Source organism: Hypomesus nipponensis, chromosome 8, assembly GCF_054491055.1.
Source record: "Hypomesus nipponensis isolate SF chromosome 8, ASM5449105v1, whole genome shotgun sequence".
In the NCBI taxonomy this organism is placed as follows: domain Eukaryota; kingdom Metazoa; phylum Chordata; class Actinopteri; order Osmeriformes; family Osmeridae; genus Hypomesus; species Hypomesus nipponensis.
The window spans coordinates 14,192,309-14,204,412 of record NC_140368.1 but is presented as its reverse complement, the minus strand read 5'-3'; the positions used below and the strand labels follow the sequence as shown (position 1 = coordinate 14,204,412).

Genomic DNA, 12,104 nt, shown 5'->3' with positions numbered 1-12,104 from the left:
CTTAGTGGCCCTTTTGTCTTTTCATGTCATTTGTGGTACTTAACACCATCATTATATTCAAAAGTAACAATGTCTAGGCCCAGTTAGAATATGCAGCAACTCAGTTCTATACTATGTGCTGCTCTGAATGATATTCAAACATCCACGTTATCAATGTGCCAGGGTTGGACTCAATACTATTACTTCAGTTCAAGTTATGGTCCTGGGGCCAGTTCGTCGTAAGGGTTGAAGTTAAGTTAATCATTTGTCCCTTTAGCCCGTTAACATTAGCGAGCTAACTTAGAACCGCAAATATCGGTTCGTCGACGGCTGATCCGCATCCAAATCATGTGGTTAATTTCAATCAGGCTAAACTTATCAGGGCAAGTGCACGCACGTCCTACTTCAAAAGGCAGGAAAGTTCGATCACCAAAACCGTGATTGTCTAACGGTATAATGGCGGAAAAGACGAGAGAGCGGTGATATTCTCGCCATCTGAGCAAACTATTATAATATAATGAGTCTCTTCGAAGACAATAAGCATATTATCTTTGCTAAGTCAGACTCCGCCACCGCTGCCAGAGCAAGACAGGCATCTTAGCAAAAAAAATTGCCGATAAACTAAATGCGTATTTTGGTAAAATGTATAGGCTCATCTTTAGTGCCTTATTACCCCAATCAATCAGATCACATCAATTCAGAATATGTATAAAAACAAGGCCAAAGAATATCTAATTGATACAAATTCATAGACACTTATGAGGATATATGTAGGGTGATATCAGGTAAAATGGCCCACCTTTTGGTATATCCTTGGGACAACAATACAATACCATATATGCCTTTTCCATGTGTTTTTATGATTACTTATGACTGTTTTTGATATTTATTTGTTGAAATGATAAAATAATAATAAAATATAATTATTTAGGCCCTACAGTTCTTGAAACATCAGCTGTGCCAACTTTTTTTGCTCAAGAAGTTTCAGGTAAAATGGACCAGCTGTTCAGGTAAAATGGGCCAGTGAAACTGCAAAGGGAAATAGTAATTTATCAGCAATTTTATTTTTAAAACACAGTTGCGTATACTGCCACATAACATTTAAACTGCATTAAACAAACATATTCATATGTGCCATAATAAAAAAAAAAATGATCCTGAAGCCCAGACTCGTCACAGTTCCATATATATATATGTGACTGTGTGCCCTCAATACCCAGCTCAACCAAAAGGATCTCATACTGGTTAAACCACTGGCTAACCACCTCTTTATTGAGTCCAGCAGCCCGTGCTGCAGACAGGACCTCTGGCTTGCGCATCCCAAGCTCTGGGTTGTGCTTTAGAAAGTTCTTAAACCAGTAATATCCGGCCCTCCCTGCTGTCTTGAAGAAACCAGATATGTGGTTCTTGGCTGCAAAATCAAAGGCCACTTGCTGGACATCACGTTTTGTGAAGGGAAACCCCCTCTGCGACAATGTGTTAAGGGTGGCAGCAAGCTCCCTTTCCGCCTCCTGTGGAAAGTAGGGCTTCCGCCCTGACACATGTTCACTGCCAGTCACCTTTCCACTGATGCGTTTTTGCAGTGTGGATCGCGGCACACCCCAGGCTCTTGATAGGAGGTGCACACTCACTGTAATTCCTTTCTTCTCTCCCTCCATGTATTCATCTAAGGCCCCCTTCATCCTCTTTCCACAGACTGTAATTGTTTGGCTTTCCTTTCCATCCCTGTTTTATCTTTGTATCTTTTCCTCTCTGGTCCTTGCTCCTCCTCTCTTTTCTCTCCCTTTCCTTCTCCCTCTCTCCTCTCGCTTCCTTCTCGTTCGCCATACTCACTGTACATAAAATATCTACTACCATTATTACTGTTGGGGGGGGGGGGGGGTCATGGTGTGACACACACACCCTCACACTCCAACACATGTGTATGTGTGCATTTTAGCTGAAACCATGTTGCCCATTTTACCTCAGTGGGTTAAGGTAAATTAGGCCACCAAGAAAAACATCACTTTTTCAAAAAATATGTTCATATACCAAACTAACATTATTTTTGATTGATACTGAGACAGATATTATGCATAGTTTTTTTATGTGCATGTTTTTATAGATGTATCATCCTTATAATGGTTAAGTTAGATTTGGTATGCCAGGCTACTTACCATGCAGCTTTCTGGTGCCGTCTTGTTTGAATTATTGGCCCGTCCAACATAGCAACCATAAAGCAATAAAATCCGCTGTTACTTGTCAGGGCTGGGACCCTCAAACCTTAAATGGCCCACTTTACCTGATGGCCCATTTTACCTGATATCACACTATATATGCATGTAGGCCTATGTGTAAATCCCTCTTTGATTTCATTGACTGGGACATGGTCAGGGAATATGATGAATTGATTCATCAGCTGGTTAAGCGCCAAGTACACTTTTCTTACGACAACGCATGCTGTGGCTTTGCCAATGTTTTCTGCATTGCTTATACTGTATAAAAATGAACCTGACGCGAAAAACCTCAAGGCTATGCAGAGAGTCTGAAGCACAGTAAAAGTTTCAAGTAGCTTTGTTGTCAATTTATTCACATGTCAAGATATAAAAAGGAATCTATATTACGTTTTCCACTCTCCCACAGTGAAACATAAAAAGCACAGGCACAACAGATAAGACATTTCTTAAAACATTGCGTTACATATTCACATACTGCAATGTAGCCTACGAGAAGATCTTGCAAATAATCCTTGTCGGCTGAATCGATATTGCTCAAACAAGAACTCATCCGTGTGAAATAAAGGATCTTGGCGATCGCGAAGAACTCTATTGGTATGGAAAACTAATCGAACTATATATCTCCTTGGTCAGCTGGGTCTCTCAAAAAGGGAGCTGACAATTATTTTCCGCGGGTGTGGCAAGCTTATCCAGCTACACGTACGTTAGCCTGCTCTCGAGCAGGTTAGTGCTAATTGATATGTTACAATGGTGATTTATCTAAACTTGCTTCCACGAACCAAAAAGAGGGGCGTGTTTTATCTTAGCCTGAAAATTAGCTTTTCTTAACTGCTTAGCGAGCTACGACGAATACCCCTTTGGACAGTTGGAAGCTGGAGAAGGTGAGGAGTAGGGGGAAGGACAGTAATTGGGAATAGAAGTGGAGGATAATTGGGTGAGTTTGCTTGGCAAGGCCATTACATTACATTTATGCATTTAGCAGACGCTTTTATCCAAAGCAACTTCCAAGGGAGAGTTTTACAAAAGTGCATAGGTCACTGATCATAACAACGACATGCGTTCTGTGTGCTGTTTGACAACAAGGACGGGGGAGGGGACTCCCCAGCTGACAGGGACACAGCCCATCACTCCTAAATGATTCTCAACTGATTGGTTGGCCAATGAGAGGAACTCCTTCAAAAAGGAGCGGGGACTGAACAGAAGGAGATCCTACGGGGACACATGCAAGAGCACAAAGAGAAGCGACGACCGGTATTCCGCTACTCCCATTAAGACTTCGGAGGCACAACCACGGTTCAACTACAGAGCGTAAAGGGAAGTACTTGAATCTCTCCTGCAAAATTACTTTCACCGTGCGCAACCAGAGTAGCCAATTATTATTATTGTCCAGACAGGCTCGCTCTACGTACTACAAGCGGTGGTCCAAGGGAAGGAAGGAGCGGTACTGCGCGGAGCCGACAGCGGGTCTAGACCGGAGTGGACATATGCCAAAGCAGCCGTAGGCTACAAGACATTTCCTGGTTTTAAAGGACAGAGATTGTGTTTTCAGTATGTGGACATTTTATCCTTTATTATATCAATAAAAAACATTTTCTGCATCTGTCTCTTGGCTGTGTGACTGTGGCCTAAGGATAACACCTGCCTTTAACCGTGTCACTATTGTGACATCTTGAGCCTTTTCTTGAAGGTGGGGAGTTGATCAGTGTTCTTATGGAGGTGGGGAGTTAATTCCACCATTGGGGGGCCATACAGGAGAAGAGTTTGTGTTTGGACCGGGCGTTCTTTAGCGGTGGGACCACCAGACGGTTGTCAGAAGAAGACAGTGTATGGGGGTGTAAGGCTGGAGGAGAGACTTGATGTAGTCGGGTGCAGTCCCGTTCACCGCTCGGAAGGTCAGTACCAGAGTTTTGAATCTGATACGGGCCGTAATGGGAAGCCAGTGGAGGGAGATGAGGAGGGGGTAACATGGGAGCGTCTGGGTAGATTGAAGACCAGACGGGCTGCCGTATTCTGAATCCTCTGGAGAGGGCGGTTTGTGCATGCTGGGAGACCGGCGAGCAGCGAGTTGCAGTAGTCCAACTCTGACGGGACAGGTGCTTGGACAAGCAGCTGGGTGGAATGCTCAGACAGGTAACTCCTGATCTTCCGGGTGTTGTTGAGGGTGAATCTACATGACTGGGAGACCGCAGCAATGTGGGTTGTGAGGGAGAGCTCATATATATTTACTATTATTATTTATTTTCCCACTCTAACTCGTCCCTCAATTTTTGCACTTCATAGACAATGTCAGTATCAAAATGTTGCGTTGCTTGTATTGAAGTTTACGTTCCATTGCAGGGTTTCCATTGCAATTTTTTGTGGCGAAATGTAAAGCTAACGGTGGCTAACTAGCTAGCCACAGTCACTAACATCACAAACCTGTGCACTCTTAACTTCTGGTAGATAACTATGATGAAGAAAGTGTTTTGTCCGTCTCTTCATAAACGGAGTGACTAAGTTCAGTTGAGTTCTGGATTTCAATAAGTATTATCAATCTGCAGATTGGGAGAGAAAATCGGACCTCTGACCATAAATGACAACACAACACCAGGCTTAGGTCTCAATCATGTCTCTCTCAGCCCTGAAGGCTGGAGGACCATCTTTTATAGGGCACAAGAATGTAAACATAGATAGTGACAGTCAGGCAGTAATGACGTTACAACAGTCTCAGAGGAAAAGATTCACAGCTCCCAACACATGACCACTCAGCCTAGAGAGTTCATAGTTGGAGCTCTCCTTGTAGCCATAACAAGGAACATTTAGCCAGCACTTTCTCCTGACCCCGAACATCTATTAACCCTGACACATAGACACAATCTACTCTTATTAATAGCAAGCTTACATGAGAACATACTAACTAGTATCCAATGACTAGTTCTATTGATTAGTGAATAATGTAAGCACACAGGAAATCGCAATTTCTTCCACAGTCCCCCCCTTTTGACGTTTAACGTCAACACAACAACTGTTTATCTGGGGCCTGCTATGGTGCCTTACATTTCATAAGTTTTATAACATTTCAAAACCTTAACAATCAAACAATACCGTATCTGTTACTACCCAACGCAGCATACATGATTATAGGATTTAAAAGTATTACGTAGTACCCAATCATAGGTAAAACAAAATCAATGAAGTGAACAGCATAATGACAGTTCATCAATGATTCTAGAAACATAGGCATATTTCTCTGCTGGACATACCCCCTGGTCATGCTCTCGTGAGCTCAACACAGCAGGGTATCGATCAAACACTGTTCATTAAATTCAGAGTATTTCAAACAGTATTAAAGTAATAAAGTAACCACCTTTAATTATTGTTAACTAATCTGTGGTCAAGGACAGATCTATTCACATTGCATACAGCATTGTATATCAGTTGGAACATAGAAAGGAGCCAAATGGCCATCTTTATTACAATGGCAAAGTAGACACTTGGTACTTGAGATTAAATATCAGACATTTCAATCATTCCCAGGGCAATAAAGTAATCATCAGTCTTGCTTGCTTTTGTCTGTGGCTTGATTTGGGCTACCATAATCTTACTGGCAGCCTTCCGAGAGCCCACTGCACAGCACTGTACACAGCAGGCAGTACACATCTTCCAAGCACAAACCACAATCAGCACAACAACGATTAACATGCCCAATCCAGTGATTCCCATTTGAATGATAGTCGAAAAGAAACCCCCCACAGAGGAGGTCAGCCAATCAGCAAAATTCCAAGGTTCAGGTTCCCCCAAATCGGAAATGATCTCTTTAATGTGCGCAGCCATATTTGTGATATTAGCAGATTCATCTGGGATAAAAGTACAACAGTCATGACCTATCACAGCACATGTACCTCCCTGAGCTGACAACAGATAATCCAGTGCCATCCGGTTCTGCAGCACTACTTGTCTCATAGCCTTCATCTCATAAGCAACCGCAGTTAAGGCGTCGGCTGTCTCATTACCAATGGACTCCAACCCTACTGCTAAGCTCCTAATATCTCTAAAGGCAGTGATAATACCATACGCAGGGAGAATGGCAGCTGAGAAACGTGAAAAGTGGTTGTGCACTATTGATTCCAAGTGATGTGATCCCAGCTTCTTAGCATCTGCATTAACAATACTTCTCTTGTGGCGGTGCCACCAATGTTTTGGCAAGGGGTGCAGGGGCAACCCATCTACAGGTCTGAGGGCTCCTACAATAAACCCAAGGTAACATGTTCCTGACCAGTTGGCTGGCAGAAAATAATAAGCCCTGTTACCACATACCCACATGGTGCCATTGTTAGCTGCATGAGGAACCCCAAATGGATCTGTTGTAATACTTATCGGTCCACCTTTAACAGGCAAATCAGACAACTTTGTATAAGCATATGTCGACACAGTATGATTACACGTGCTGTTCCCCAATGCCCTCCCTGTCCCGTTATGAGTCACACATAACCACGCCTGTGGAGCATAGGCTAACCACAATGGGGGCGAATAGGTAACTCCTTTAGGAATGTGTCGCTTGTGTACAGTAACATTTTTTCACATTCAACCCGATACACTGCCAACTCCAGATCTCACACATATCTGCCTTAGAGAGTGGGACCGCTATCCAAGGATAGGTTCCTGCATGTTGGGGAATCATACCACACACCCAACAAGACCCATTTCCTCTCATTTTCCGTGCAGTCATTTTGGCGGTTCTTAGGAAGGTGTTGGCGAAGTATTCAGTCTTCATGTGTACTCCAAGGTGATGGGTGTCAATGTTCAAATCAGTTTCTTTGGGAGCATGTAATATTGACTCTGGTAGTGGCTCATGTCTGCGATATCTGTGGACTCGTGCGTCCGTTATCAGTAAATGTCTGTCAGGTGTGTGCGTCAGTTTATCTGTGGATATCATCTCTCGTCGTAGCTCAGGCAGCGGGCTCGGTTTCCTTGAAACAACCGAGGTCCTCTGCCTCAGTATCCTCTCGTTCCCGTTCTGGGTGCTGTCACCTGCTTCATGTAGAGGCCGGAGGAAGACTGAAAGTGTCTTCCCCTCTCCAGGCTCCTCTCTCTGGTTTCCTGTCTGGGTGCTCTCATCTGCTTCATGAATCACACATGGGGGAGAGAGGCATGGTAGCAACAGCAGCCCCTCTCTGGCTTTCACCACATGTGACTCACCTTTTGACGTCTTCAACACCTCCGGGTGGGTGCTCTTTGGGACCTCCGTCTCGGCGCCCCTGGATTGGAGTGCTGGACGGCAGGGTCCTGGTTCTGGCTCAAATCGGTCCGCTGGACTGGAACCTGCTCCCGAATCAGCCGCTGCGACCGGGTCTCCATCCCCCTTGGTGTACTCCCGAAGGAGCAGCCCAGTGGGGATGAGACAAATGGCAAGTTGGAGCAGGCACCATTTGGAGGTGCACCTGCTCCTCCACCGGCCCCTTGCTCTCCGTTGGGACCCTCCAACGTGTTGTTCGGTGGAGGGGCCGTTTTGCAGTGTGTCGCATGGATCCATGTCGGACGACCCTCCACTTTCACCGCTGTGTGAGTCACCAAGAGAACCAAGTATGGACCGGTCCATCTCGGTGAGAGGGCAGTCCTCCGTTTGTGCACTTTCACATACACGTAGTCTCCCGGTTGATAGGGATGACATGGCTCCCCAGCAGGTTCAGGCAGGGCAGCTTTCACCTGTGAATGCACAACCCTGGCTGCTCTAGTTAGGGCGTAACAAAAGTTTAACATTGTATCATCCATCTGGTGGATATTCATCTGTTTCAATGATAGTGGGGGAGAGACAGGCAATCTCATGGGTCTCCCTAAAACTATCTCGTGTGGAGAAAGTCCATTCCTCCTTTGGGGAGTGGACCTCATGGCCATAAGAGCTAGTGGGAGTGCATCAGGCCATTTTAGGCCAGTCTCTTCACATATCTTGGCTAGTTTGTTTTTCAAAGTTCCATTTTGCCTCTCCACTGCCCCCGCAGACTGTGGGTGGTAGGGACAGTGGAAATGCTGGTTGATCTGGAGCGCTTTACAAAGTTCCTGAACAATCTGACCTGTGAAATGGGAACCTCTATCACTGGACAGTCTTGTGGGGATCCCATATCTACAGATCACATCTCTCATGAGAATCTTGGCTACCGTGGTAGCATCCGCTTTCCGATATGGGTAGGCTTCTACCCATTTCGAAAACATGTCAACAATTACAAGTACATACTCAAAATTACAACACTTGTTCACCTGAATAAAATCAATTTGTAAATGCATAAAAGGACCACTTGGAGGTGGGTGGGCTGCGTCTCTTCTCTTTGGTCCCTTTCCGGGATTATGCTGCTGGAAGGTATGACACTGAGCACAATGTTGCTCAGCCTTTGTGGAAAAACCAGGTGCAAACCAATCAGTATTTACTATTGAGACCATACCCCCCTTGCTCGTATGGGCACAGCCGTGCGCCATGCGAGCCAACCAAGGGAACAATGCACGTGGCGCCACCACGCGGCCGTCGGGGTGGCTCCACACTGCTGAAGTAGGATCTTTCACACAGCCTACGGATAACCAACCATCCCTCTCAGTGTTATCAGCAGCGGCTTGAAGGTCCGCCACATCATGAAAAGAGAGAGTGTGTGTTTCCGGTTGCTGAGACACAGAAAAAATAGAGACCTGGGACACATCAGAGGATTTGGCCGCAGCCTTTGCTGCTAAATCAGCTTTAGCATTTCCTCTTGAAACATCATCTGTATTGTTAGTATGAGCCTCACACTTAACAATAGCTAGCTTTCTCGGTAGTAGTATTGCAGATAACAAATTATCAATCATCTTTCCATTCTTGATTGCTCCACCTGAGGAGTTAATGAAACCCCTTTCTCGCCATATGGCACCAAAATCGTGAGTAACTCCAAATCCATATCTTGAGTCGGTGTAAATATTTACGATCCTTCCTTCTGATAAACAACATGCCCTTGTCAGAGCAAACAACTCGGCTTGCTGTGCAGTGCATTGTGGAGACAGTTTACCAGATTCGAATGTCTCACTGTCCGTGCAGACCGCATATCCAGAGTTTAGAGAGCCATCCCATGCTCGGGACGAAGATCCATCTACATACAACACAAGTTCAGCATTTTCCATAGGTTTGTCAAACAAATCAGGTCTGGGTGTTAGCACTTTATCGACAACCATCTCACAGTCATGTGGTTCACCATCATCAGGGGTGGGCAACAATGAAGCTGGATTTAACGGGGAGCATCTATGGATTGTAATGTTACTTTGAGTCAACAAAATCAGTTCATACTTTGTAGCTCTGGTGGCTGACAGGTGTTGAGTTTTGGTGCGTAACAGAAGAGCACTTACTGCGTGAGGAACCATCACTGCCAAGGGCGACCCCAGCACTATATCTGAAGTTGCTTCCACACATGTTGCCGCAGCACAGACTGCTCGTAAGCACGGGGGAAAACCTGCTGCCACAGTATCTAAAGACGAACTCACATAGGCGATAGGCCTCCTAAGATTACCATGCTGCTGGGTCAGTACACCCTGGGCAAACCCTTTGGCCTCGTGGCAGTACAGTGTGAATGGCTTGGTGTAGTCCGGCAGACCGAGGGCTGGCGCCTGGGCCAAGGCCTGTTTGAGAGATACAAATGATTTATCAGCTTCAGTGTTCCACAACAAATGAGTATCAACCTGGCCCTTCATTAAATCAAGGAGAGGTCTAGCCAACAAAGCATAATCAAGGATCCATTGACGACAATACCCCGCTGAACCTAGAAAAGACTTTAGTTGTTTTGCTGTTCTAGGCTTCGGTATCAACCGGATGGCCTCCACTCTATCAGGAGTCAATAGCCGCTCTGTACCTTTGAGTGTATGGCCCAGATACTTGACCTCCTCGGACCATAACTGCAGTTTTGCCTTTGAGGCCTTGTGGCCCTTCTCAGCCAGTGCCTGTAGCACAGCAATAGTGTCCTGTTGGCAGGAGGCAAGGTTCTTAGAACATATCAAAAGGTCATCAATATACTGCACCAGAGTAGAGCCGGCTGCTAAGGTGACATCCTGGAGGTCCTCTCGTAAGGCTTGACTAAACAACGTAGGTGATTCGGTGTACCCCTGTGGCAGAACTGCAAACTTATACTGGACCTGGCGAAACGTGAATGCAAACAGATACTGGCTCTCTTCTGCAATGGGAACAGAGAAAAAGGCACAACATAAGTCAATTACTGAGTAATGAGTTGTGTCAACTGGAATGCAGCTGAGTATTGTAACAGGGTTAGGCACGACAGGATGTGTTGGGATAACACATGCGTTGACTGCTCGCAAATCCATAATAAACCTCCAAGTGTTTTTACTGGCCTTCTTCAAAGGGTAAATTGGGGTATTACATTTGCTCTTACAACATACAATGATTCCTTGTGCTAACAATGATGCAATTACTGGCTCAATTCCCTTTTCTGCGTCCTTACTGATAGGATACTGTGGTTTGTTCGGCAAAGGTTTTCTGGGATCTACAGTGATAACTACTGGGATAGCGTTCTTAATGCGTCCTACATCATTTGCATGCTCAGCCCATAACTGCTCGGGCACTGCTGCTAATAAGGCTGCATCCGTGGTGGAACGCTCTGAACAATCTCTGCAGTCCACCAATGGATCTGTGTGGGAATACAGAATGTGATAGGCCAAGTGTTCCTTTTCCTGAGGAATAGATAAGAACACTCCATCAGTAGTGCATTTAATGTCACAATTCAGTTTGCACAACAAATCCCTTCCCAAAAGATTTACTTCACACCCCGTAGTTAAAAGAAACGCATGCTCATCACTCAATGGACCAATATCAACTCTTAACGGCTTGCTAACCACTGTTTGAACAGGAATCCCAGATACCCCCACTGCATTGACTGTGTGTCTTGATTTTGGAAAATTTGGATAGTTTTGTGCTGCAATAACAGATCTAGTTGCTCCTGTGTCTATCAGAAAAGGAAGGTCTCTGCCTTCCACCTTCAACGTAATCATAGGTTCATTATCACTAGACACAGTTACTACCGGCATACATGTTGATGTTTCGAGTCCTAGGCCTCCCTATTGTTGTTGCTGTCTCTGACCTTGCGGCGGCTCGAACGGCTCAGTATCAGGCCAAGTCAACTGTCTCTGTTGGGGGTGGTGATTCTGGGGCTGTGAAAACCCATTGTACTCAAGGCGATACTGTTGGTTAGGAGGGGACTGGATCCCATACGAATGCTGGGTCTTTTTACCAAACTGCGCATACGTCTCAGGGCACTGGTGGGCCCAGTGACCTTTCTTCCCGCAGCGTCGACAAACATCCTTGCCCATTTCATCTGTCTGTCTCCCCCCCTTCGAGTTTCTCCCTTTTCCTTTACCTTTACCTTTACCCTTGAATCCTTTTTCCTGTTGTTCTAAAGAGCTTATTTGCAAAGCCATTAGTTTCTCAACTTTCTTTCCTGCATTTGCCTGCATTAATGTAAAATTATGCTTTGCATAATCCATAATCATATCAACTGTTTTGTTCTCCCAATGCAGAACTTGTTTCTTAACTTCTACCTGGAGTTCAGGGAGCAAACCACACATGAACACATGACAAAGTGGCACAGGGGAAGCGGCCGCAGTAAACCCAGAGTGTTTGTCAAATATCTTAGTAAGCCTTTCTAGGTAGTCTGTAGGTTCCTCGTCTTTCCTCTGTTTACAATCATACACTTTATTCCAGTCCAGAACACCAACTCCCATTTTTGGTATTACAGCTATCAAACGGCGTTTAAGTGCTTCATATGGTGCATTTTCAAGTTCAGCGTTTGGTGCAGGCCAAACTAGTTCTGCGTTATCCTCATCAGGAATCAATGCTTTCAGTTTTCTCAACACTCCAGGCTGGAGTGCTACCTCTAACAATTGATTCAAATCTAGAAAAGTAGGTCTGTG

At 45.1% G+C, this 12,104-nt stretch overlaps 1 protein-coding gene across 1 annotated transcript; it reads right to left on the bottom strand.

Annotated features, from left to right (window-relative positions):
• Positions 1–4,794: 4,794 nt before the first annotated feature.
• LOC146275265 (uncharacterized) lies at positions 4,795–8,254 on the bottom strand. The gene has a single exon (XM_084702422.1). It carries the CDS (start codon positions 7,843–7,845, stop codon positions 6,718–6,720), a length of 1,128 nt encoding a protein of 375 aa, XP_084558548.1. The 5' UTR covers positions 7,846–8,254; the 3' UTR covers positions 4,795–6,717.
• Positions 8,255–12,104: the final 3,850 nt, after the last annotated feature.

Coding starts and splice junctions, on each gene's coding strand:
- LOC146275265 (XM_084702422.1), bottom strand. CDS start 7,845: ATGTCATCCCTATCAACCGGGAGACTACGTGTATGTGAAAGTGCACAA.